The 26,085-nt window shown below is 55.1% G+C and overlaps 2 protein-coding genes and 1 long non-coding RNA gene across 4 annotated transcripts in view; 2 read left to right on the top strand and 1 right to left on the bottom strand.

Annotated features, from left to right (window-relative positions):
- Nucleotides 1-1,511: 1,511 nt before the first annotated feature.
- Nucleotides 1,512-24,813, bottom strand: LOC107054880. Its single transcript, XR_006931912.1, has 8 exons — nucleotides 24,612-24,813; nucleotides 22,602-23,884; nucleotides 21,878-22,071; nucleotides 18,212-18,359; nucleotides 17,541-17,680; nucleotides 13,631-17,357; nucleotides 1,801-1,986; nucleotides 1,512-1,526 (listed from the first exon to the last, which is right to left on the bottom strand). It is a non-coding gene; the product is annotated as an uncharacterized LOC107054880 (long non-coding RNA).
- Nucleotides 9,135-13,047, top strand: R3HDML (R3H domain containing like). Its single transcript, XM_003642480.6, has 6 exons — nucleotides 9,135-9,222; nucleotides 9,803-10,103; nucleotides 11,097-11,215; nucleotides 11,332-11,464; nucleotides 12,316-12,431; nucleotides 12,509-13,047. Exons 2-6 carry the CDS (start codon nucleotides 9,843-9,845, stop codon nucleotides 12,639-12,641), a joined length of 762 nt encoding a protein of 253 aa, XP_003642528.2. The 5' UTR covers nucleotides 9,135-9,222; nucleotides 9,803-9,842; the 3' UTR covers nucleotides 12,642-13,047.
- HNF4A (hepatocyte nuclear factor 4 alpha) overlaps nucleotides 14,349-26,085 on the top strand; it is a 29,646-nt gene continuing 17,909 nt past the window's right edge. For both annotated transcript variants that reach the window (XM_025142195.3, NM_001396806.1), the window contains exon 1: nucleotides 14,349-14,542. In XM_025142195.3, the coding sequence (XP_024997963.1) occupies nucleotides 14,494-14,542 (49 nt within the window). In that variant the 5' untranslated portion in view covers nucleotides 14,349-14,493. The remainder of the gene's footprint in view (nucleotides 14,543-26,085) is intronic.

The raw sequence follows: 26,085 nt of genomic DNA, 5'->3' as shown, positions 1-26,085 counted from the left end.
CACACATTTGATGGATGGCACTCAAAGGAACAGTTACTGGTAAGCAGCTCCTGTCCAGTCAGGTTAATCTTTCTGGTTGTCACATGCGAGAAGTGTTATTTATTGTTTCCATATATTTGCTTTCTATAGGTATCAGTCACAGATTAAACATCATGGAAAACTTACAACACTTTTCATGAAGTCCTTCGAGGGTGGCCCCTGAGCAAGGCCAGCTGCATCTTATGATTGCTTTTTTAAAAGGAAGAAGCTATAGTTTACTGGAACTGGTCAAATACAGGAAGAAATTGGCCTATACTTATTCAAATTCACAAACATGAACTTTTCAAACTTCACAAGTGCATTTTTAGCCCATATATTTGCATTCAGATGTAAAATTTAGACCTGGCTTTGCGTTGATTAACTGCAGGGACCACAGATCCCAGTCCCACTTTCTTGACTGGATAGCTGGCACAACAAACCACATAGCATGAGCTGTGGCTATTTTAGTCAGTTATATAATTACAGATATTAAATGCAAAGCTAAAAAATATACATACATAATATTTAATCTGTGCTTTACTGGTTTGGTTAATTACATAAGTGTCAGCTGGAAGTGCGCCCTGAAAATAATCACTACAGAAGTGCTCTATAGATAAAAATAATAGTCACAAGAAGAAAAATCAAAGCGTATGCTGACAAGTCAGTGGACTGAGGATTGTCATAATCTCAGTTAAGATGTTTACATTAATGTGTGTGTGTGTGTGTATATATATATAGCTGATTATTTGTTTGGTTCCTTACCTATTCCCTGTGCTCAGCAAACAGCACCACCTGCTCATCTCATCCGCTCTTCCACAGTGGGCTGTCCCATAGCTCAGCCTTCATCAGAAGGGGCATTGAGTTTGCCCAAAGCTGTGTGGTCTGTGTGACAGTCAGCCACAGGTGCTGCCCAAAAGACAAGAGAGTAGAAGGACAGTAAGCATTGCATGAAGGACTGAGTAATCCTTGGGATTGGGTCAGTAACAACATCACACAGAATGCACTTGCCTGATGGAGAAGCCAGAGCTGTACCAGTATCCAGACTCCAAGTTCTGATTTATCACTGATTTTCCCAAACAGGGCTCTTCCCTTCAGCATCTGCTGGAGTTTTCAAGTGCCTGCCTGCGGCGTGCAGCTCAGCCCGCCTTGTTGCACAGAGGTTGGGGTGATCCTTACAGCTTCCCTAATGCATCTGATGGCATCCTACTATCAGGCACGAGGTGTTAGCAGAGCAATCACCGACTCACCGTGCTCTGGCCCAGCTTCCTGACACAAGTGACAGAAGCTGGCTGCTCTCACTGAAGATGCCCGTCCCAGTCCACCAAGCACAGAGCATCTCGCAGAACACTGGGGCCCAGTCTGCTCCTCACCAGGGTGGGGTGAAGGTGTGGAAGGTGCTCAGTCCCTCTGAGAGATGACCTCCTGCATGCAGGGAGGCAGCTGCTGGATCTCAGCCTGTTCTCAGAATAAACGGCTTTCCAGCATGTTTTTCCTCCTAGCTTTAAGTTCTGTAAAAAATAAGATTAAAGCTTTAAATCCAAGTGTTTACCAGCTTCACTTAAAGCGGTAGGATTCTTTTCAGAAGTGTTTGTTTGTACAGTTCAAAGAAGCTACATTGCTTAAACACGAACCCAGCACAGAAGTGCAACTCAACCCAATCTCTATTGACACAATTCAGAACTAGGAATAAACACACAAGAAGCGCATCCTGCCTTAAAAACACCCCTTCCATGGGCCACTTCTGTAACACAGACTCCAAAGAACTCGTGTAACCATTCTTACCCTGGTGCTGAGAAGGAAACAGGACCCAGGCAGAGGATGCAGGGTGCCAGCACTGTGCTCAGTGCCATGATCAGCGTGGGTCCCATCCTGCAGCAACATCTCCTTGTGCCCATCCCCAGAGACATCAACATCACTGCGGCTTTGAGTTCTGCTTCAAAGCTGTGGCTGGAGCGAGGTTTCTGTAAGCTTAGGAAAACAGGTAAATATTTGTCAGAGGCAATTAAGGTTCCTCATCACCTCAACAGTCATCTGTGTGGGACAGCCAGAGCAGCCAGTGGGCACAGAGCCTCAGTGGTTTGCTGAACCACTTCAGGAGGCGGACAGACACAAAGCACCACGGCCAGGAGGCTTTGCCCTCTGCACACACTAAATTCACACAGACATCTCCTTCACCTACTGGATAGGGCAGAAGAAGGTCCTGTCCTTACATACAGAGCAGAGAAGAGCAGCCCTGCTCCTACTACTGCTGGTGTTTTTTGTAGCCTCTTAACCTGGTTACTCCAGATTAGCATCAGCTGCTCCTCACAGAGACTGAGAGCACATCATGTCTCCCACCTGTCACTGCAGGCTTTGGTGGTGGGCTCTGCAAGCCCTTGGTGTCATAAGACAGAAAATCACATAAAACTTGCATGAATTGGTGAAGTTCTACTTTCTGATGGCTTGAGGTGTCAGGTTTGGAAACAGAGCTCTGCTGCAGGCACCCCACAGGTGCTCCCAAACTCCCCGTCACTGATCAGTACAGCACTGAAATGCCAGCTTAAATAAGAACGAAGAGAAAGGGAAAACAAAAACGAGAGTGGCAGATAACAAAGCTGCAGAGGGATGTGGTGAGGCTCCTTCCTGCAGCCCAAACCCAGCTGCTGGTGACTGAGCCCCATGCTCTGCCACAGCCCTGGGGCAATGCCACACTTCTGTCCTTCAGTCACATGAAGACAAGCTGGGGACAAGCAGAGGCTGTAGGCAAACAGAAGAGGAAGCTCTGGGGCTGTAATGGAGACAAGCTGGGAGCCCCAGGGTGCCTTTCCCTTGGCTCCATTCCCAGCAGCTCTGCCACCCTTGTGTTTGTCCCGGCTTGCAGAGCAGCACACACTCCTGCATGGGGACACATTTGGCTCAGCCCTGTGCCCTGATGTGACAAAGAGCCAGCTCATACCACATGAGGAGCAGAGCTGGCTGTGCTATGGTCACTTGCATGTGGTTTTGTTCAAGAGGGAGGACAAAACTTCACAGTCCAGGACCCAGTAGCCTTCCCAGCTGCTGGCATAGACAAGGCCACACAGCACGGCTGTGTTGGCATAAGGCACAGACCTTTGTTCCACAGCCCGAGTGACACCCAGAGCAGCTGATGAATGGCAGGAATCTGCCCATGTGCAGCCCTTCGTACTTCAAAGCCTGACAGCTGCCAATGCCCAGGGCATCCCATGCAAGGTATTTATCCTCAGTACTGGGGTTTTCTGGGGTTCCCATGTCCATGTATCCCCTGATCAGAGGAGAAGAGACTCCCAAGAAGGATACATCCATGCTGGGAGAGACATGGAATGCATCCTTCCCATTTTGGATGTGTTTAATTAAAGCTCACGTCACATAGAGCTCCTGTCTCTGCATCTCCCCGCAAATGCTTTGGATGAGAGCTCTGATTTCCATTCCTGTATACCTCACATATGTGCTTGGCTCAGCCTTGGGTTATTACACAGCAGTCCAAAAAGCAGGAGCTTGTTTTTTGGCCAGTCAAACACACACAAGCCCCCAGTGTGCACGTTTTGTTAATAAACTGAAGCCCTAAACTGAAGCCCAAGAGAGAGGAGGAACAGCTGATGCCTGGGCTGCCCCATGACTGCCATCACAGCCCTGACTGCCAGGGCAGGAGCTGCCCAAGCTGTATTTGCAGGGCAGCATGTCAGCATCAGGTGGTGAGGACTGAGGAAATAAAGCAGAAAGGATCGTTTCCTCCCTCATTTTCTTCTTTCCCAACCACTGTCCTGCTTTGAGCAAAGCGGTCCTTGCGAACATCTACGCCTCTGCAGCTGAACCTGAGAAATCTCTTGTCTAGGCAGGCAGAAATCTGATGGCTCAGCTCCAGCCATCTGGATGTGGGAAAGCTTGGAAGCCCCATGAGAAAAGGGAGATTTCTTGGCAAAGATTCACAGTCAATCTTTATGGGAGAGTGGAGGGCTGGCAATAGCAGGTGGCCGTCAGGCTGCACCCATCCTGCTGGCACAAGCCAGGGAGCCTCCAGGTGCTCAGGTACAGAAAAAGTGAGCAAAAATAGCCGGGAGGGGGTTCATCTTCAGTGCCAGAAACAGGCAGATATTGCAGCAATCCCACTGCCCTGGGAGCAGCTTGGTCTCAATGTATGGGCAGGGGTGGTGGGTGCAAGGGCCACCAGCGCACAGGAATAACACAGCAGAGGAGCAACAGGAACAAGATCTCCCTGTGCAGCCCCAAGAAACCCGCGTGTGAGCCAGTGCCAGGTGCTCCATTTCTATCTTAATTTTGGTCTTGGAAAGAAAAAATTGCACAAGCTGAGTACACAGGGGCTTCAATCAAGCTGTGGCATACACCTGTCCAAGCAAGAAAATTACACAGTGAGGCTGCCAGGGTGTCCTGACTTCACCGGGTGTGGGCCCTGGGGGCTGTGTTGCTGTAGCCCCCAACAACAGCACTGCTGGCACTAGGAGCTGTGCTCAACCCGTACTCCCATGCCCAGAATGGGTGCAGCAGCTGCAGGCAGTGGGCCTGGGGAATGTACCCCATGCTGTGACATGGGGTGGCCACCAGATACTGGGGGGAAAACAGCAGAAAATGGTCATGCTGTGGAGGGTCTGATAGTGGCAGGGGATGGGGAGCTCCCACCAGGACTCTAACACCATCACCATGGGATAGAGGCTGAGCTCAAAAGGACCAATGTGTTTCCTACCACTGAGCCCAACAGCTGAGCATGCAGACACCAAGCAACAAGCGCAGTGAAACACTGCACAGAAATACCCCCTGTTGTGTTTGTGAGACTGATGGCATCCGCAGCAAATTAACTATCTTTTGAGTGGTGCTGAGAGTAGCGTCCACACAGTTTGGTAAGCGGATTTCTAAACTTAGCCCAGTTACTGTAAACTACACCTCTGCGAGAAACTACCGTCCACAGCATTCAACTTCAGAGACATTTATTTCTAGAGCCTGCGGAAACATTTCTCGCCTTTCAAAGGCCCCAATTATTCCCTGGGGCTGGCAGAGCTCCCCAGCTCCATCCTCGTGGCATGGGGGGACCTTGGCTCCAGGCACACTGGGAGAGGTGGTTTCTGTAACCTCCCTATTTAGGGAAGAGATCACTTTAGATCCTGTTAGCCTAAGGGTGTGCGCTTTGATGGAGGGCACTGGGACACCACTGCCTCAATGCCCCAAAGAAGTAGTTTGCACTTTACTCCACAAAGGCTCCTGAGCCGTTAATACATCACCCCACAAGCTCTGCTAAATGCATACAGGCTGTCTTGCTTCAAGCTTTCTCCAGTTCCTGTAAATGGCATTGCAAGGGGTGGTACAGCTGTCTGCGTGCCAGCTGCAGTGGGACGGTTTGCTCTGAACTCTGTGTACTCTGAGATAACAGGCAGAGGGATTCAGTACCTATCAAACTTTATATCTGATGGAGAATCATAAAATCACAGAATCATTATTGTTGGAAAAGACCTCCATGATCTTGTCCAGCACTTCACCTACCACCAATACTGCCCACTAACCATGTCATCAGTGCCACATCTACCCTGTCCTTAAACACCTCCAGGCATGGTGACTCCAACACGTCCCTGGGCAGTCTGTGCCACTGCATCACCTCTCTTTCTGAGAATAAATTCTTCCTAAGTTCCAACCTGAGCCTCCCCTGGCACAACTTAAAGCCATCACCTCTCCTTCTGTTGCTGTTACCGGGCAGCAGAGGCCGACCCCCACCTCACACAACCTCCTTCAGGGAGTTACAGACAGCAATGAGGTCTCCCCTGAGCCTCCTCTTCTCCACACTGAACCATCCCAGTTCCCTCAGCCGCTCCCCATCAGACCCCACTGTGCTCAGACCCCTCACAGCCCCATTGCCCCTCTCTGGACACGCTCCAGGCCCCGATGTCTGTCTGGCAGTGAGGGGCCCACAGCTGAGCACAGCACTCGAGGTGCGGCCCCACCACAGCTGAGCACAGGGGACGATCACCTCCCTGTCCTGCTGGCTGCACTGTTTCTGATACACACCAGGATGCTGTTGGCCTTCTTGGCCACCTGGGCACACTGCTGGCCGACATTGAGCCAAGCATCAACCAACACCCCAAGATTCTTTTCCTCTGCACAGCCTTCCAGCCACCCTGCCCCAAGCCTGTAGCAATGTGTGGGGTTGTTGTGACCAAAGTGCAGGACCCAACACTTGGTCTTGTTGAACTCCATCCCATTGGCCTCAGCCCAGGAATCATCCTGTCCAGGTCCCTTTGTGGGACCTTCTTGCCCTCAGGTGGATCAACACTTCCTCCCACCTCAGTGCCACCTGCACCTCTTTACTGAAGGTAGACTCAATTCCCTCATCCAGATCATCAATAAAGATATTAACCAGGGCCAGCTACAATACCAGCCCTTGGGAAACACCACTTGTGACCTGTTGGATTTAACTCCATTCACCACCACTCTCTGGGCCCATCCCTCCAACCAGTTTTCTACCCAGCAAAGAATGTACCCGTGCCAGGCATGGGCTGCCAGCTTCCCCAGGAGAATGCTGTGGGAGACAGTGTCAAAAACGTTGCTGAAGTTGAGGTAGATTACGTGAACAGCCTTTCCCTCACCTGCCAGGTGGAAGCCCATCCCAGTGTCATGTGCCTGTGCTCTGGCCATGAAGGGCAGCTGAGGATTCACCCCACAGCTGGATTGTTGCCTTCTGCACCCCTCCTTCAGGGCTCAGCCCAGTCCAAAAGGACCTAACGTTCCAAGGAGGTGTTCCTAATTAACCATAAGGACAGCTTTGAAGTCCTCAGGCTTTGGGATCTCTCTCAGTCTTGGATGAGGGGCACGCTGACCAATTTGGTGTGAAATCTTGGCTTCAGTGAAGCCTGGAGGAGCTGAGGAGCGTGGTCTGGGCATTACCAGGATGCTGACATCCCCCTGGCAGAGGAAATGACAATGGGGATGCTTTGGAGGAGTCATTTTAAAAATGTCAGTCCTGAAGAAAATGCTTAGGTAACAGTTTAGCTGTGTGTTCCCTCCTGAAGCTCACAAATAAAAGTGTGAGAGGTCAGCTTGGGTTTTCTTATCATGTAAAATATGGAGATCAAATCTTCCCACCTCTAAGTCAGAAGGAAAACTCCCTTTTGTGACCCAGGAGGAGGAAGCAGGCTTCGGATGTGTTTGACCACTGCATGGCTCTGGTAATGCAAGAAGCTGTCAGAGTCCTCTTTCCTGCCCTGCCAGGGTCAGCACCAGGGCAGCCTTGCTTTGCTACACCTGGTGAAGAGCAAAACCACTTCCCTGCATTGCCCTCCTCTGAGCCCAGGGGTGCCAGGCAGGTCTCAGCCCCTACCTCAGCCCACTCCATCCTGCGTGGGGATGGCCCCACTGCCACCTCTACGTGTGGCTGCTGGAGGATTCCCACAGCCCTGGGACACATGGACCTGCCTGAGGAGCCCTGCTACGTGCATCAGCCCTAAAAGCACTGGTGTGCATCCTTGCTGAGACTGCAAACCCAGTGATTTATCTCTTTTCTTTCTCCCGATGCACATTAAAACGAGTTTGCTGCTGCTGCTGCTTCCTCCAGCTGAATGCGTGTGCTTCTTGGCTCCCTGCACACTGCTCTCTGCAGATGCCATGTGCTTTGGCAGCCAGGCCAGTCTGGGCTGCAGGATATTACGCCTGGCAGGGACACAAACCCCTCCAGTTCCTGGAATTCGGATTGTCTCGCAGAGTGCTGATTAAGCAGCACTTTCTCTCTACACCCAGGGCAAACCCCCTGTTGTCCCCAAGCAGGGCTGCTTGCAGTTCGGCTCCTGCACAAAAGCAGGAGTGCAGCAGGTCCACCTCCCCAGGCCATCACACCAGTGCACATCAAATCAGGGAAACAAGAGCTATTTCCTCAAATGCACAACTTTGCAGCCCATGGCACTGGATGAGCATTCACTACGCAGGGCTCTGTCTTTTGTGAAGTAATAAATCACTGAGAAAGCCTCCCCATAAAGCACCCCGATGCCCTTCCTAGGCTAGCTGCTGTCAGATGCAGAGGTTGGCTCCACCGGGTGCAGGTTGGAACATCCCTGCAGCACATATCTCCCACCACCCTCAAGAGCCACTCTACAGGAGAGAAAATTCCACAAAAGCTTGAGCACGGGCACAAATGTGCACAGGGGAATATTCCAGCAGAGCCCCAGAGCAAGGAGAGGCTGAACTGGTATGCACACCTCTGCACCGGGGTGCTGGGGTGCTATTTCCACTCCACATGTGGGTGTGGTGTTCCTCAAGCCCCTGTGTCCCTTGGGTCGCAGTGTGGTTTGCTGGGGATGCTCAGCCTGTGACAGACTTCTTGCCTTGCTGCCCTGTGGTTATGGGCATCTGTGAATCATGTACATCTGTGTTGGGAAGGCTTAGAGCATCGTCCATTGCAGAACAAGCACAGCAGCCACCAAACTATGGTCCCCACAGCACCTTTTTCTTATCCTTCTCTCCTGCCTGAGCAGCAGCTTCCCCTCACTACACAGTGGTCTCAGTGCTGGCAGTGACACAGCATTGGGGTGAGGAGTCACTTTGGCAGCCAGTAATCCCTCTGCCAGCCTTTGGGATCGATGCTCGGGGTGCTATAGGAAAACACACCTGCTGCTGCAGGATGGTCCGTGCAGGACAGCTGCCAGCAGGGACACACGCACCCCAGTGGCAGTGTTACCAGCATCCCACCCCGGGAAGTCACACTCCTGCCATCAGCTTGCACAGCAGTAGGGTCCCCCCTGGTGTTGTTGCCCCTCATTGCTCTGCTGGGGCAAAACCCCTCTGTGCCTGGGGACCTCCAGACCCAATGGGGGATGTGAGCAGGGGGACACATCCCAGGGAATCTTTCCTTGTAGATATCTCGTAAAAACAACAACAACAACAAACACCACTGAAACAAACAGCGTCCCTGCCTGCCGGAGCACCACGCAGAGCTCTGCTGGCTTCTCCCTCCAGCAGCGCGTGGGGCTCAGCGGCGGCTGCGTGTGCAAGAGGCGTGCACCGAGAGCCGGCTATAAACCGCCCGGCAGAGCTCTCCCCAAACCTCAGCACGTTCCCGGGGGGACGAGTTAGGATGCAGCTTCTGCGTCACGCTGCCGCGGGCTGCCCGCCTCGCCTGGGTTAAATCCCTGGCACACGTGTCCAGCGCAGGTTGTTTGCAAAGGTTGGCCCCGCGCGGTGCCGGGCTCGGCTGCGCTCCGCTCAGTGCTTCAGGTACGTGGGGTGAGAGGGGAGCGCTCGGGGATGCGGTGGCTGAACGATGAGCAGATTCCAGCGTTTCCCTTTTTACTTTTTATCCTGGTTTTGCGGTGGTTTATTCCCCCCTCCCAAGAGAAGGACTCTGTAGGATTTCTCGCTGTTTTAATCCGTGCTTTCCGTTTTGTTCTGGGGGTTTCCTCACCATACAGATGTTGGGGGGGGGGGGGTCGGGGCAGGCTCTCACTGTGCCCCTCGGGAGCCCTGTGCAGCAGGTAGGTGGGACAGATGAAAAGTGGGGCAGATCCTGCTCTGATATCTCTTAAAAGAAACAAGAGAAGGAATTCCACAGACATCTCCCTGCTGCTCACAGTGCTGCTGTGCCAAACGAGCGGGAGCTGCAGGTTATCAGAGCTTCATTTAAAACACTTCTTTTGAGAAGGACAAAGGAAACGATAGGAGTTGGACTTGATGATCCTTATGGGTCCCTTCCAACTTGGAATATTCTACGATTCTATGAGTTCCCTCTTATTTGGAGCAATGGGATTTGCATGAGCGATGCAAAGCAAAGCGGTGCAGGTCATGTTTTCTCTTCCAGCACCACACTCCGGGAGCAGGGACAGGAGATCCACGCTGCAATGCCGCTGCTGCACTTGCACCTCTGCTTCACCAGCGTGCTGTGCTGGCTGGCCCACGAGTCCAGCTCCTTGGTGCTGCCCAACGCCACCGAGCTCCTGTCCCCTCCTAGCAGCACAAGGACGGGTCCAGCCCCAGGTGCAGGGATGCCCCGGAGCCGCCGCCGCCGGTACCTGTCCCCCCGTGACATGAATGCCATCCTGGACTACCACAACCAGGTGCGGGCGCAGGTGTCCCCCCCCGCTGCCAACATGGAGTACATGGTGAGTATGCATCACCCGTGCCTGTTGTACTGTGGCTCAGTGCCTGTCCTGGGGATATTATGCATCCCAGAGCTTTCCCCCAGGAGAGAGAGGTGGGAGTGGATACTGGGTGCAACCGCTGCATGCCATGCTAAAGCTGGGGCAGATGTGGGTGCCTTATCTCCCTGCCCCAGGGCTGGAAGTGGGGTTTTCCCACTGTCCCAGCAGTGCGGGGAGCTACTGGCCTCACTGGTGTCTGCAGGTGTCCTGGGAGGTCCTGCAGCAGAGAGCAGAGCTGCTGGCATCACTGCGGTGCCCTCGGGCACCTGGGTGGGTCTGGACCAGCTCCTAGCAGCCTGAAGCACCCCAGCATGCCCACCCTTCCTCTAGCATGGGCCATGAGGGGCCAGGAGTTCCTGAGATCTCCTGGAGCTTCCATGCCTCCAGGATGTGCTTCAGGTGCCTCTGACCCGCAGAGCTGGCACAGCTGCTGGTCCAGGGACACATGCACTCCAGTGACGGGGCCACCAGCATCCCACCTCCAGCATCAGCTTGTCCCCCTTGGTCTCCCCACTGTGCTGCTGGGGCAAAACCCTTCTGTGCCTGAGGGATTTGCTGCCCACAGCTCGCCATCCAGACCCTTTGAGGGATGTGAGCAGGGGGACACATCCCTGTGAATCTCTCCTTGTAGCATCTCACTAAAAAAAAAAAAAACAACAACAAAGCAACCATCAGCCACAGAGAGGCATTCCTGCCTGCAAGCCCTGTGCCAGACACCCAGGGCATCCTAAATGCCTGCCTGCCAAATAACTCTCCCAGGCATGGCTGAGGCTCATTCCCCACGTACTTCAGGATGGGTGAGGAAGCTTTAAATAATGCATGAAGGAAGCAGCTGTTCCAGCAGCAGAACAGGAGCAGCTCCTCAGTGCCCCTCCGAACACAAGGAGCGGGTTTCTCCCCTCGCTTCCCCCCGGCAGCCCAAACCCCCCCTGCCGTTCCCTTTTCCCCCGCCAGGTGTGGGACGAGCGGCTGGCCAGGGTGGCGGAGGCGTGGGCTGCACGGTGCGTGTGGGAGCACGGCCCCCCCCAGCTGATGAAGTATGTGGGGCAGAACCTCTCCATCCACTCGGGCAGGTAAGGGGGGGGTGGGGAACCGCGTCCCACCACGCGGCCCCACGCTCAGCTTTTAGGCTCGGGCGCAGCGTTCATGCGATGGGATGCCCGCTGACGCCGCAGCCTTCCCGTGGCAGGTACCGCTCCGTGGTGGACATGGTGAGGTCGTGGCACCACGAGCAGCAGCACTATTCCTTCCCACATCCCCGCGAGTGCAACCCCCGCTGTCCCTCCAAGTGCAGCGGCTCTGTCTGCAGCCACTACACTCAGGTGAGAGCCCTGGCTCCCCACTAAGCAGGGGGTCTGGGTCCCTAATTAGGGTGGGTGGGCAGCAGCACCGCAGTCCTGTGGGAGAGGATGGGGTTCTCCAGGGCAAACGCGCCCCGGGGACCTCACGGCACTTGGGGCTGCAGCTCTGCCCCCTGCACACACTCAGGGCCGGGATCTTGCTTCCCTCCGGATCGATCCCGGCACTTCGGTCCAAGACCATTTTTCCCTTCATTTCTCCTCATTATCCCACTAACACCTCAGAAGCTGGGAAGAGAAAAAAAAACAAACAGCCCCTTCCCGCCTTGGCCGGCCATGAATCATCTCCTGCGCGACAGAGTGGCTTTTTAGCACTGCCCGGCCCCATGAATGCCCCCCTTCATCCCACGGCACCTCCAGCCAGAGCTGGAAGTCTCCCGCTGCCCCCCTGCCTCGGGCCGACCCCTCCGGTGTTTGCACGAGTGTCTGGAGCACAGCTGTGCCCGGGGCTGTCTGGGCCACAAATGTGCAAAATGCATGTTTATTGGGAGAAACTCAGCCTCCAGCGGCTTTAGGAGCAGCCTTTCTCCTTCGGGTCTCCTTGGGAGGGGTTTCGCCTCCCTGTGTCCAGGCTGGCAGCGCTTCAGGGACGGCTCTGGGGATGCATTTGGGTGTGCTGGAGACATGACCCGGATTCGGCTGCTCCTTTAACTCAGGTGGTGCATCACAGCACGCTGAGGGCACAGAAAAGGGACATCGAGAAGTGGGTGTTTGAGCAGTGCTGGGTTGGGCATGGCACCGCACCCGGGCAGTTTGGGCCTGGTTGATTCTGCCTCCCAGACCCAGCGGGGCTGACCGTGCTGTGTCCCATGCAGATGGTGTGGGCCTCCTCCAACAGGCTGGGCTGTGCCCTGCAGGCCTGCAGCAACGTGCATGTTTGGGGCAGCACGTGGCGCCGCGCCGTCCTGCTCGTCTGCAACTACGCCATCAAGTAAGTGGGCGCGGGCGGCCAGCCGTGCTTGGTGCTGTGCAGGGGGTGATGCTCCTTCTCCTCTCCTCTCTTCCCAGGGGTAACTGGATCGGGGAAGCACCGTACAAGATGGGGAGGCCATGCTCAGCCTGCCCGCCCGCCTACGGAGGGGTCTGCTCCAACAACATGTGCTTCACAGGACTCAAATCCAACCAAGTGAGCTGGTTTTAGGACGGCGGCAGCGCTCCACGTCCCCCCGCTGCACCCCATGGGGATGGGGGCAGCAGGACTATTTATGGCACCACGATGCTTTTGTCCCCCCCAGCCCAGCCCTCCCTGTGCTGCTTTAGGCTTTAGGCAGGACACAGAGCCTGCTTTGGCCCCACTGCTGCCATTCTGGGGGCTCTTTTTGGACACCCCCTGGGACCGCTGCTGTCTCCAGCTGCTTCACACCTGCGGGGCACTGGGGGTGCTGGGGGTACACGGGACTGGCGAGGCCCTGCTGCGCAGGGCTGGGTGGGAGCCATGCAGTGACCAAACTGTCCCTTTGGGACAAGCGACTGGAACCCAGTGTGCCACCTCTGCACGTGCCCCCCCACCCAATAAAGCAGTCTGGAGACCCAAGTGCTCATGTCTGTCCTTTCTTGCTCAGCCCTTGCGACATGGAGCCATGTGCTGCGTTTTGGGGTAACCCCAAATAGCAGAAAGGCGCAGGAGCCCTCAGCAGGGCTGTAAGTGTGTGAGATGCTGAGCGCTCTGCTCCATCGTGTGGGAGAAGCCAGCAGTGCTGGGACACTGGGCACTGTGGGGACACTGGTGCTAAAATGCCAGAGGGTTATGGCTCAGGACCATGCCCTATCCGCAGTGCTGGGGTAGGCAAGAGATGGGGCAGGCAGGGTCCCCTGAGGTGCTGCCACCTGTCCCCATCTGCCAGTGGCTTGGATTTCTTCCAGACTTGCCTTTCCCACACTGCTGTGAAGGGCTTTAGCCTGGCCTGGAGGAAACAATGGGGCTCAGACACAGCCTGGGCTGCTGGGGACAGAGCAATACCTCCAGACTGGCAGAGACAGCTCAGGGTGGGCACTCTGGTGAGCTCAGACAGCCCTGCTCCTGCAGTGTGCATCTCAGGAGGAAAGACACCAAGCAGCATGCTCCCCAGTGGAAGCCCCTCAAACCTCTCCGTAGGGCTCTGGCCCAATCTGGGGTCTGCATCTACACACCTGGTGAGCAGGAGGTCCTCAGGCATCCTCCTGGTTGTGCAGTCCAGCAGGGAACACAGATGTCCATGGGTCACCGTGGGCCATTGCAGCTCCTCCCACAAATGCAGCCAGCTTGCCCCGTTGCTCCCTGAGCACAGGCAGATTATCATGCAAAGACACCACCAGAAACAGAGGGTGTGGGGAGGAATTCAGGGAGCGGAGATGGGGAGGGAGCTGCAAATGTCCCACGCCAGCCTTATGCTCTGGGTACCACCCTGCACCCCACTGCTCCCCATCCCCAAGTGACCCCCCGGTTTTGCACCGAGAGGACACTCCAAGTCCGTTGGCTGGGCTGTACCCCAGCATGCACCAGCCCAGCTCAGCTTATCCCCAGCCGGGGGCCACGTGGTTTCACCCTCGCCTGCCTTTCTTCTGCATCGTATTAAGTGCCCACAAACCTCTCAGTGCCCAGGCACAGAAATGCCACAGCTCACCCCATCCTTCCCCAGCGAACTCCAGCCTCTGCTGCCCCAGCCTTGGCACCGGCTGGAAGCAGGAGCCCCGAAAGAGTACAGTAAAAGCCATGTTTGAGTTTCTAGCTTGGCAGCAGTTACTATAGCTACAGCGACAGCACCTTGCAGATTGGTTTCCATAAGAGCTTGGTTACTATTTAACATCTCCACCCACATTAGCCCTGATTAAGCGAATCAATAAGATAACAAGAGAGGCAGGTTTTCTCGCCCTGCCTCTCCGCACTCTCTCCTGCCTTCACCTAGTTCCTTAGAAATACATTCTCATTTATTTATTTTACTTTATTTTATTTCATTATTCCGACACTTGCTCTGCTTTTCGCCCCCAGTCCCCATAGAGGTACCCGACGAGACATGGTCAATGTAAGCACCCAGCTAAGCGCTAAGATGGAGGCTCCATATGGTGAGTACAGCGATCCCACCGCCCGCGCTGCCGCCCGGCTGCTCACGGGGAGCGGGGCTGCCAGGGGACAGCAGCACACGGCCCCACTGCCCACCACCCACGGCTCCGCCACGTGCAAAGTCTGAGATGGAGGCAGAAAAAGGGTCCTTTTTTCTTGTTTGTATGTATAGATAGAGATATATGTATTTTCTTTCACTCTGCTGGGCTTGAAGAAGAAGGAAGGTGCTGGAGGGAGCGGAGCGAGGCTGACTTGCTTGCAGAGGGGCTGCCTGCCCTGGATAGGGAGAGGGTTCTCAGTATAAGTCATGCAGTCTGCAAGCAGTTGGTGTGCTGCCCCAGGTCACAAAGCCAACCTGGAGGCAAAGGCTGTGTGCTCTGCAGTGTGCCCTGGCTGTGGGAGCAGGGACGGTGCCCACCAGTGCTACTGGCCGGCGCAAGGGGATGGGATGGGGTGATGCTGAGAAGGGCTCCCAGAGGGGATTTTAGTGCCTGAGCAAATAGCAGCCTCAAGGCTCTGTGGTGCAAGGCACCAGGCAGCACGCTCTGCCCCGGGTGCCAGGGCAGCCCCATGCTGCTGCTCTCAATTGCTGGGCTGGATGCCAACTGCCAATAAATGCACATGGACACCAGGGGACAGAACCCCCTGCCATGGCTGTCATCACCCTGCTGTTACCCACTGCATTCAAAAGCACCTGTGCTGCAGCTTCCCTGGAAGCTGAAGGGCCAGGGCTGCTACAGACCTGTGTGACCTGGGAATCCCAGACCCCAGGGTGCAGAGCACGGGCCCAGCAGATGAGGTCTCATAGTTACGGTGCTCTCCGTCGCATCTCCAGTGTTCTCTTTTCACAGCTCTGTGGCTCTCTTAGCACTTCTTTGTGGCTCTCTAGCACATCCCCACAGCTTTCCATCACATCTCCATGCCTCTCCATCACACCACCTTGCCTCTCCGTGCTCTACTTCGGCATTTTGCTCCTCTTCTCCCTTGCCCCATGCCCTTCCCAAGCACACAGCTCCACCAGCCTGTGCTCCAGCTGCCTGATGTGCTGCAGCAGCAGTCTCAAAAGGCCTTGCAGTTCTCCCAGGCCACCTGCCCATGAGTTGCTCACAGCTGTGTTTTGGGTGCTGGTGCCTTTGGTTCCAGGCCTGAGGATGCTTAGCCTCGCTCCCTGCATCTCCAAAGGGAAGACTGGGGATATCCCTGCTTCAGGGACTGCCTTAACTCAGCCCCGTGCTGGATACCATGCAGTGTGGGGGGTGGGGGGCTGTTTCATTGCCCCCAGACTTCAGGACTTTCCAGACTGCTTTGCTTTTTGGCTCAGAACGCTCCCATCTTGCCACACAGCTCCGTGGTGGCACATTGCTTATCAGCAGTTCAGTGGTCCATGGCACATATCAATGGAAATGTGTAGGAATTGCGCAGGATATGTAATAGCATCCCTGGGTTGAAGTGGGCTGAGCATGGTGTGGAGAGCTATCAGAGAACAGCAGAAATGTAACAGCTGTGAAGCCCTTTGGTTTGCTCATTTTTGCCATGTTACTCATTTCTTTGTGAGTCCTCGGCATGCAGGAGCTCTGGGGTTGCTGTCGTCCCGCAGGAGCCAGCAGCAGGCTGGGAGCTCTCACATAAAAGCAGGCTCAGAAAAATGCTCAGCTTTCTGTCTGGTTGGTGCAGCTGGTGATGCTGTGTCCAACTGGCACTGCTTTAGCAGTGTGCAAGGAGACATGCAATGAAGGCTGTGAGTGCACGAAATGAAGGCCGGGTGCCCATGGGATAGGAAGGGGCTCTGTCCCTGGGGTCACAGCGGAATGGGATGCTCATGCAGCAGAAGGGGAGGCACAAAGGACATGGATGTCACACCCATGGGATGTGACAGCACAGCGTGAGGTGGCAGGTCTGGGTGTCCACAGCCCAGAGTGTCACCTGCCCTGCAGTACAGAGCCATCCACATTTCTGCAGCGAGAGAGAGCCCCTGCAGGCTGCTGATCCTCAAGGAGCTGAACAAGCTGTTGGATCACTTACAATTAAGTTGTGACATCCGATTGCTTCTGGCTCCGGGCGAGCAGCTGTTTGCCAGCCCTGGTACATTGGTGATCTCGAGCATGGGCAGGTACACATTGCCAGCGTGAATTGTGCTGGGGACCGGACTGAGGGATGGCGATGGGGTGAGCCGGCTGCTGCGGGGCAGCTTGGGAAGGATGGCTGCACATCCCACCTGCACCCTCACCCCATCTGTTTCGGTGCGCAAACAAAGGCGCGCTCCGTGCAGACACGGCTCGCATGTCTGTCCCGGGGCTGGGCTGCCGAGCTGGGGCCTCGAGAGGGGGAGATAGAAAAATCATAATAAAAGAGAAAGACAGGCCTCCCAGGCTGCAGCAAGAGGAGACTCAGACTGTTGGCAGAAGGAGGGGAGTCCTCATAAACTAAACGGGTGAAAAAGTTATCCAAATAGAGGTGGAGAAAGGGCTGGCGGGGCTGGGGCATGTTCAGCATCCTCACCAGCACCCGCCAGGGGCTGCGGGACGGAGAGGGGTGTGGGCATGCTCAGCACGCAGCAACCCTTCTCTCTGCTTTTATCCTCCTCCTGATGGGACTGCAGCAAGCAGGGCAATTGCCCTGAACCCCAGCACAGCCGGCACCGCTCCAACGTACTTTGGGAGCAGCTGGCAGCACCAGGGATGCCTTGCCCCGGTGGTTTCAGCAGGCAGCAGCGCATAATTGGGGCGAGCTCAGCAAAGCAGCTTTGGAAACCAGCTGAAAAATGCGAGACGTCAGAGCTGCACAGGCATTTCGGTCAGATGTGGTGAACAGTTTCTGCTGGAGAACAGAAAAGCAGGCAGAATTTCTAAATATTTTTGCTTTTCCCTGTGAAGTAACCACTTCTCGTTGCAAAATGGATTTCATTTTTCATAAGCTCCCATTAGATACGACCCAAACTGAGCGTTTTCCCCCCTGAACTCACGTCAGCTACTTTTTAATGTCTCTGTTATATATGAATACCTTGTCCATTGCATGAGGGCTGCAGGGTCTGCTGGGCGCTGGGACTGCTTTTGGCTTCTGGTGGCCGTAATGGCAGTGCTGGGGGGGGGGTCAGTGTTCACAGGGACCAGAAGCAGCTGGGGAGGATCTCGCAGCAAGCGCTGGTAGGAAGCAAAATGGACAATCAATTAGCTGCCTTGGTTGGATCTGGAGAGCTGTTTGCTGGAGCCTGGTGGAGGTTTCTCTGGGCATGGCAGAGCTGGGGACACTCCCAGAGCACCGAGAAGTGCCACTTCCTCTGCACCAGGGCAGCAGCACACCTTGTCCTCAGCTTTGCTTGAGAAAATGATGGTATTTTCTATGGGGCAAGGAGAACAGAAGCACTACTGTACAGTGCTATTTGCAGCAGGAGCAGGGCCAGAAGTGCTGGGGTAGTTCATAGGGCAGAGAGGGTTTGTGGAGCACGGTGAGCGTCTGGAAGTGTCAGGGTTAGAACACGGCAAAACGCTGCAAGAAAAACCATTGACAACTGTGTTTGGGCTCCTTCTCTGTTTGCTTTCCTCAAATATTCAAGCAAACAAGTTTCCTGGCAGAAATATTGGTGGAAACAACAAATGCTGCAGGATTTTCATAGAAGGCAAACTCCAAGGCAGTGGCTGTATTGTGAACCCAGGCCTGACAGCTCAGCTCACCAGCACTGGGCAGAGGCACCATATTCCCTCCGGGGCTGCCGAGCTCAGCCAGGTCCCAGGAGCAATCACTGCCAGGAATGGTTCATGTCCAGCTCCATCCTGAGCATCAGCAGAAATCACCCAGGAAATCCCCTCAGGAAAAGCAAGCCTGAAAAAAAAAATGATGTGATTGAGAAGATGCTCCGAAGCTTCACAAGAAGCAGCTTCCTGCAGAGCTGTGTCTATGGAAAGGCAGCAGTTGAGGAGTGGAGCTTCCAAAAAAGCCGTGGGTTTGCATGGCCAGACCAGAGTTCCCATCTCAAAATGCTGCAGCCACTAGAGGGACTCCAGCTGCATCCCGTGGGGCCAGGAGCCCCAGTGCCACCATGGGTGGGGACCACTGCCATGGGCCCTCGGAGCCCCCAGCACACAGCATGGACACAGCCAGTGCTGGCATCTCCTGTGGGACGAGGAGTGGAGGTGGGGAATGTGTGACAGCACAGGTCACACCATGCACAGGACATCTCCATGGCAGTGCTCCGGGATCTGCAACACCTCCTCCAGACATCAAAGCTGTTTCTCACACCAGTGGTCATCACAGCCCTGCGAGGTCTCTCCCCTCTCCTTGCTCATCCCACCCCAGCCCGCCAGGGCACAGCTCTCCCAGCACCTTCCTCACAGCTTTGGCCACGTATACCCCAAAACTCACCTGTAGGCTGCGTGGCTCAGCGCCCGGCACCGAGCGCGGGCACCCGAACCCCCAGCACGGGACCAGTGGGTACCTTTCACCTGGCTCTGCACAGCAAAGCCGTCCCAGCCATGGGTGTGTGCTAGATTTTATAGGTGATAACCCCTGGGAAAGTGGGAAACGCGGGGAGAGCTGTACACTCAGCTTCCTGGCATGGCTCAACGCTCTGCTTAAGAGAGCCAATGTCAACAGATAGCCCTGAAGGAAGGCGCAAAACCAAATACATGGGCACTTCTCAGAACAAGAGCTGTAAAACCTGTGCAAACCCGAACAAGTGGCACGATGCTCTTTTTATGTGGTCAGAATCAATAGTCGAGCCCACTCAACATGTTTGCCGACACACACAACAGCCACCGCGCCGCGTTTATGGCCCAGCACCGTAACGGAGCCGGCGGGGCTCAGCTCCATGTGCTGCTCTTGGCCACCTCTCCCCTCTCTGCTCTGATGGGATGCCGGGAATTCTGCCGCACAGCGGAAGCTCAGCGCCCCACGGCAGAGCCCACGTGCCAGCGGTGCTCAGGGGGCGGCGGGGTGGAGGTGGTGGCTTTGCCACACAAGGACATCCTGGTGGAAGGGAAGCTGAGGTGGGCGCTGCCGCGGGGGTGTGCCGGCATCTGCCACCGTCTGGGAGAAAGCTCTGTGTACCCGGGTGTGTCCCTGTTCCAGGCGTGGAAACAGATGGGTGAAGGGAGGTGTCACGGGGTTATGTGCAGCTCAGCCCCAGCCCTGCCTCCAGGCAGCGTGTGCGGCTGCTCTGAGCCCATGTCCATCACGGTGGGGCAGGGTACCTGCTGGGCTGGGGTCATAGAATCGTAGAGGTTGGAAAAGACCATTAAGATCCCCAAGTCCAACCCGGCTCACCATGCCTTCTAACCCATGTCCATCAGTGCCACATCTCCACGGCTCCTGAACGCCTCCGGGGACGGTGACTCCCACACCTCCCTGGGCAGCTGTGCCACTGCAGCACTGCTCGTTCTGAAAATACATTTACCCAAATATCCAACTTCACTGCTCCCCTGGAGGGGCTCTGCCCGCCCCTCCTGGCCCCACATCTCCTATCAAATGCACTCCTGTAACCTCAAAGCCAAACTGAATCTGGATCCCATCTCCAGACAGCACCTTCTGTTTGAAGCAAAGTGTCACTCCTGGTCCACAGCTCACCAGGAGCCTTCTGGCAGCTCCCAGCAGCTGTGTGTGATCCCAATGAACTCAGATGAGCCCCAGGCAACCCTGCATGGGAGCAGAGACTCGCAGAGTGGGACAGGGACAATCTAGTAAGGATTTTTCCCACCTGGACTTGTACCTACAAGATGGCACCAACTGGGGTTAGAGATTGGGGTTAGAGATTGGGTGTTCACGTCCTTTGGCAGTGGGGAGATCCCTTTTTTCCTGGTGGGCTCAGCCATGGTGCAAGGCACAAGCAGGGATCGCGCTCACTGACAGCTCATGTTGCCTGGGACACGCAGCCCTCGGTTCCCCATCAAGGGGAGCTGGGTGAGCCAATCTGCACAGCTTCTCACCAAACCTCAGCCTGAAGAGCTTTCCAGGTCCCAATTCTTTAGGAGAGGACTGGGGCAGCACGGGGCAGCAGAGCTCCTGCAGTGCTGACACCAGGGGTAGTCGGAATCTTAGGATTCAGTGCCCTGCAAGCACAAAGATGAAGGCTGCCCAGAGATGGGGCACCCCACTGCAGCTCCCACCTGCCGGCCCGCTCTGCCTCTGCGCCTCCCCGCGTAGTGCCGTGCCTGTGCGGCTGGGAGCTGACACAGAGGTTGTTTCTCAAGGATATCGGGTTATGGGTATTTATATAGAAACATTTTAAAGTTAAAGCTCCCAGCCTCTCCCCACAAGGCCAGACCCACTCCTGTTGTTAAACGCGCTCAGGCACATTTTCAGTCCAGCCTCCAAAGCTGCACGCAGGATCAGGCAGCCCCGCATGCAGAGATGCTGCAGCAGGCCAGATCCTGGGGCAAGGGCACCTCTGCAAGGTGGCCCAGGGAGCCCTGAGAGCTGCTGTGGGCACCAGGAGTGGGGCACAGACCCAGAGCCACCTTATAATTCCTCTCCGGGCAGCAGCCAGAACCCTTTAAAACCTGCAGCTCTGCGGCACAAACTCCTGCTCCCCATCAAATCTCATTGTGACCGGCATTAAGGGATTAGCCGATCCCACACCAGCTCCCACTCGGGCATGGCTCTCTCCCCGCAGCCCGCCGGGGGCTCTCCAGCTGCAAGGCCCTGCGCGAGGCCAAGACTCTCTAGCTCTGTCCATGGAGCTGAGCGCTGGAAGATGAATGGCAGCAGATGCCACCCGCTCCGGGCAACACCAGGTATCCACCCGCACGCTGGCCTTGTGCTGTGTGCCCCACCATCCAGGGGGATGTTGGTGCTGAGGAGTGGGGGGAGAGCAGAGGCGGTGGGCAGGCTGCCTGCAGCTCATTCTGGGGTGCTGTTATTTGGGCAGTTCTTGCAAGCAGGGTGTGTGCTCAGAGCAGCTGCGTGTCCTGAGCCGCTGTGCCATGAGATGCGCTCCCCGTGTTGGGGAGGCACGCGGTGGGAGCTGCTCCCGGCACATACCTGCACCCTGCATCAGCTGGTGATTGATTTAGAGAAGCTTATGGCTTTGGCATCCATGATACGTTTACTAGAAATGGTTCATTTCCTCAAACGATCTCGTTTATGGTCACAATATATTTTAATTTCTTTATGGCTGTGGAGGCCAATGGCACCGGGCCATGCAGGAGTGCTAAGGGACAAATAAGAACGTTATTCTCTCTTGGAGACATAGGTCAAATACTTAAAGCGGAATTAGCAGTTCGTCGTGCCGCTCGTTAGCAGTGGGTGCTGCGGTGTCCTGGCAGAGTGGCTTTGGGGACCGTTGAGATGAGCAGTCCCCTCCCCTGCCTGCCCCCCACGCAGCACAGTTTGCACGCAGAGCATACCTTGTGTGCTGCTGCAGCCCTTCGTGTCCGTGGCAGTAAGTGGGGGCGTTGCAGAGGTGACTGCCGCGGTGTCCGTGGGCTGCAGGTGCCACCAGTGAGCTCCTGCTGGTGGCTGCTCCTGTTTGCTCCTCCGGCTGTTGTTCTGTCAGAAGACTGAGGACATCAGGGACAGCCCGTGTTGTTCAGTCACGCTCCTGTAGAGAGAAAAGCGTTTTGCACCAAGGTGTTTCCTTTTGACTCCAGAAACCAGAAGCTCTCAAATTTGAACTCACCGCCGCCTATACCTCTTCTAACTCAGATCCCACCACTGCTCCCACCTCTGGCAGCCCTCACCCTCCCAGCGCTGCCTCCCTTCACACACACGTGGCCCCTTCCTCACGTGCTCCCCTAGAAGGGAGGCAGCTCGAGCACTCAGGTCCATCGGGTTCAGCACGATGCTTCTCACCCTGAGGAGCTCTGAGCTGGGACTGCCCGTCCTCTGAGGACGTGGGGTCAGAGCTCCCTTGCACTGCCCTGCTGCTGCCTGCAGCTCTCCCGTCAGACCCAGAGCAGCTCTGCAGCTGTTTGCCCTAATTCCTCGAGCTAAAAAGGGCCGATCCTGCGAGCCCCAGCGGTGCCTGGAGGTCACCAGCAGGTGCTGATGAAATCCAGCTTTGCAAAAAGATCCAAAAAATTCCAAAAAACAGAAGAAGAAAAAAAAGAAAGGTAAAACTTGCTGTGTAACCTTTGTTGATTTTGGCTGTTCTCCTCAGCCTATTTCTCCACCAGCTGGAATGACCCCGAGCTGTTACACGTGTATAAAGAACATCAGGTATCAAGTCAATGAAACAGAGGGCCACGGCTGCCCGTTGGTCCCTGCAGAGCACAGAGCCCTGCAGGAAACCTGGCAGCAAGCTTGCTCTCCAGCACCACTGCTTCTTCCCCACACCTTCTGTTCCCTCCAGACTGGGGCTGAAACTGCCAGGTTTGAGCTGAGCATCTGCTGACACACAGCAAATCCAGAACATCACAGAGCAGCTCCACTCTGGATCTTCTCTTGACTTCCTCCCAGATGGGCAGCAGCCCTGTGGGAAAGCTTCTGGGTTTCCATTCGGTTGCGTCTGGGATTCGGCGCAGTGCTCCCAGCTGACAGGGCTTCAGGTGGGGCAGCAGGGACCAGAGGTGGAAGCTGTGACTTGGGCCGAGCTGCAGCCTGCGGTGTGATGGGACAGGGATGAATGTAACAGTCCCCTTCCTTGCTTGTTCTCGTGGTGCGATGTTGCACACAAACACAGCAGCCAGGTTTTCAGTCGCGAGCACACACTTGTGGCTCCCAGCACGCCGATTCTGTTCTCGAGGGCTGCAATGTACCAAAGTGACTGCAAACACAAACCAGCCAGGCAAACGCTCCGACGTTTCTGAGTGCAGCTGCCATCCCAAGAGCAGCTCAAACTTTCTTTGTTCCTGCTGTCCTTGCAGAACAACAGCTCCCAGGAGCAACAGCAATTACTTCCTCAAGTTCAGTCCTTTGTTAGTCAGCACAATAAACCCTTTTCTGATCCAGGGATGAAAGGCACGCACAGTGTTATCGCTGAAGCAGTGTATGCTGAGACGCTCTGTCTGTCCCCATGTTCATAGCAGCTGTTTATTTCAGCTCCATTAATGGCCTCCAGCTCCAACATCCTTCCCAGCTTCAGCTGAAGCACATCACTTTGGGAGAGGATTTTGAGTGGAGCCATCAACCTCCTTTGAGGTGTTTGTTCCACATGTCCAAACGTTGCCTTGACTCACTGTGCGGTGCTCATAGAATCATAGAATAGCTTGGGTTGGAAGGGACCTCAAGGGTCATTGAGTTCCAGCCCTCTGCCCATGGTGATTTTATGGCCTGGGTTGTTCTGGTTGGTTTGGGCGCTCCCACTTTTGGCACTGGTGAGGAATGTCCTGAGGTTGTCTCCGTCCATCTTCATCCTCCAGAGCAGTGCTGAGCGCCCAGCATCCATCCCAGCCACAGCCACCACAGCTTCAGCGCTGGGGAAAAGAAAGCAGCACCAGTCGCGTGCTGTAGAGCAGGGAGATCAAGTGCTGCAGCCCCCTGCGTGCTCCACGGAGCTGCTTATGAACACACCAACAGTGCTCTGTGAGTCGCAGCGCTCCCAGGCAGAAAGCAAAGGGGTTTGACAGCGTGGCCTAAGTAGCCCTGTTTACAGAAAGTCTGACAAAACACGAGCCCTTGGCTTTATCTTCCCCATTTGGAAATAGCCACAGAGCAAATATACCTAAGGCACGGAGGGAGGGGGATTCATATTGACTTTAGGAAAAGCTGTTCTTTACAAACAGGAACAAACCCTCATCCCCGAGGTGTGCGCATGGCTGCTGGATCCCAAAGCGCTGCGCGGGGTTACAGCCTGCCTGCTAATCTGTGCCGCCCCTGTGTGAACAAGTCATGCAGTAAACTGCTCTCTGTTAATTTTTTAATGCAGAATAAACAGGTCAAGAAATGATTAGCATGAGAATAAGTTGAGCTTAATCAGGAGAATCGGAAAAGATGAGAGGGAAGAGGCAAACCGGAGTTATCAGTTAACCATACGGAGCGGTTCTGCCTCCAAGAGTGTCCTCCTTCTGAAGCTGCCCACCTTTCCCTTCTCGAATGTAAATGACGAGCTAAAATTGCTGGGATAAGCACAACAGAAGCCCCTGTTTCACCTTCTCGTTCTCTATGGCTGCCCAAACGGCTTGCAGGTGATAAGGCTCCTACCTGGTCGCTACAGATGGCCATTCCCATTCCGCCTTCAGGAAGGAAGCTGCTGAAGTGAGGGCTGGAAGGCACAGAATCCACGTTCAGCACACTGCAGTGCACTGCTCCGGTGCACAAGCGGTGGTGCGATCCTGGCAGAGCAGAGGCACGCGTGGGCAGGGGGAAACGCAGCCCTCGGGACTGCTTGGAGTGGAGTTTGGTCAGTGGTCGGAGATCCGTATTGTCAGATAGGCAGGACTTTGTCCACAAAGTGGAATTTGAAATTTCAAAGGGGAGTTTAAAAAAAAGAAAAAAAGCAGAAGGGACCTTTGCATGTGTGGGGATGGCTGTGCCGGTGACGTTCCCTGCCACTGCCGTTCCTTGTCTGCTTCCTCAGCTCCGTGCTTCCCCACCTCCTTGCTTGCTGGAACGGCGCTGGGCTCAAAGGGCTGCCCGCAAAGCCCTGGCCTTGTTCACAGCTCTCCTGCACTGGGGATGCTCGAGATCCAATGAGATGAAGCCCTGAACAGCCTGTGCTGCTCTCGGCAGGCCCTGCGTGGTACAGGAGGTTGGGTAGAGACTCCCGAGGTCCCCTTCAAGCTGACTTGTCCTTCGGTCCCACAGCACTCCGTTGTGGAGGAGCCCCGTGAGGGGCCCACCCACCTGAGACCAGGAGCTAGCAAGCATGGCATACCCGATGGTATCCATACCATAAACACTGCATTAAATAATCTATTCCTGATCCTCATCTACTGATAAGCACAGATCTTATTTTCAGGGAATTCCTTTTTGCTTTGGATTAATTTGCCAGAGATATAAAGTGGAATTAGTGTCATGAGGTGCTACGGAAAAAGACAGAAGGATTTACTGCTCAGCTGATAAAAATCAAATATTCACTTAGCACAGAAAGCTGCATGTCCTGGGGCTGTAATGGCTCCTCTGCAGCCATCTCCTGGCATAGCTGGAGGGTACAGAAAACATCTCCATCCCAAAGCAGCTGTGGCACATCACGGTCCTATTAACTACAATAGGGCATGGTGACATTGGCAAGCTGTCCCCAAAAGCCACCGCGTGGGGATGTGGGACAGAGACGAGGGCTCCCAGCAGCCCAGTTTCCAGGCAGGGTCTCTGTGCCACGAGCCCATCCCCAGGGCAAAGGAAGTGCACAGTGTCCTTCACCCCAGTGCTGAGACAAGGGTTTTGTCAGGGGGCACCAGCAGCAAAAAAGACAGCCCACACAAACCCGCAGACGGAAAGCTCTGTGTCCCTGCCTCGTGAGCCACCTAATGCTCCCCAAACTTCCCCGCTCCTTATCTGCCTCTCCTGCACACAGAGCCTCTCCGTCTTCTGTTCCTGGCCCTCTTAATCCTTCCCGCCCCAGGAGCAAATGGCCTTATTTTGTCAGCAGGCTATTGAAGCAAAAGGGCTGTTTTGCTGAATGGAGCAAAACGGGCCATGCTTTTATGGTATTTTACTAGACACTGTGGCAAATCCT

Source organism: Gallus gallus, chromosome 20, assembly GCF_016699485.2.
Source record: "Gallus gallus isolate bGalGal1 chromosome 20, bGalGal1.mat.broiler.GRCg7b, whole genome shotgun sequence".
Taxonomy (NCBI): Eukaryota; Metazoa; Chordata; class Aves; order Galliformes; family Phasianidae; genus Gallus; species Gallus gallus.
This window is presented reverse-complemented; position numbering and strand designations above follow the sequence as displayed.

Excerpts from the sequence above, each read along its gene's own strand:
- R3HDML (XM_003642480.6), top strand. The coding sequence starts at position 9,843 with ATGCCGCTGCTGCACTTGCACCTCTGCTTCACCAGCGTGCTGTGCTGG. Across the intron at positions 10,104-11,096 it reads CTGCCAACATGGAGTACATG|GTGTGGGACGAGCGGCTGGC; the intron begins GTGAGTATGCAT and ends TTCCCCCGCCAG. Across the intron at positions 11,216-11,331 it reads CTCTCCATCCACTCGGGCAG|GTACCGCTCCGTGGTGGACA; the intron begins GTAAGGGGGGGG and ends TTCCCGTGGCAG.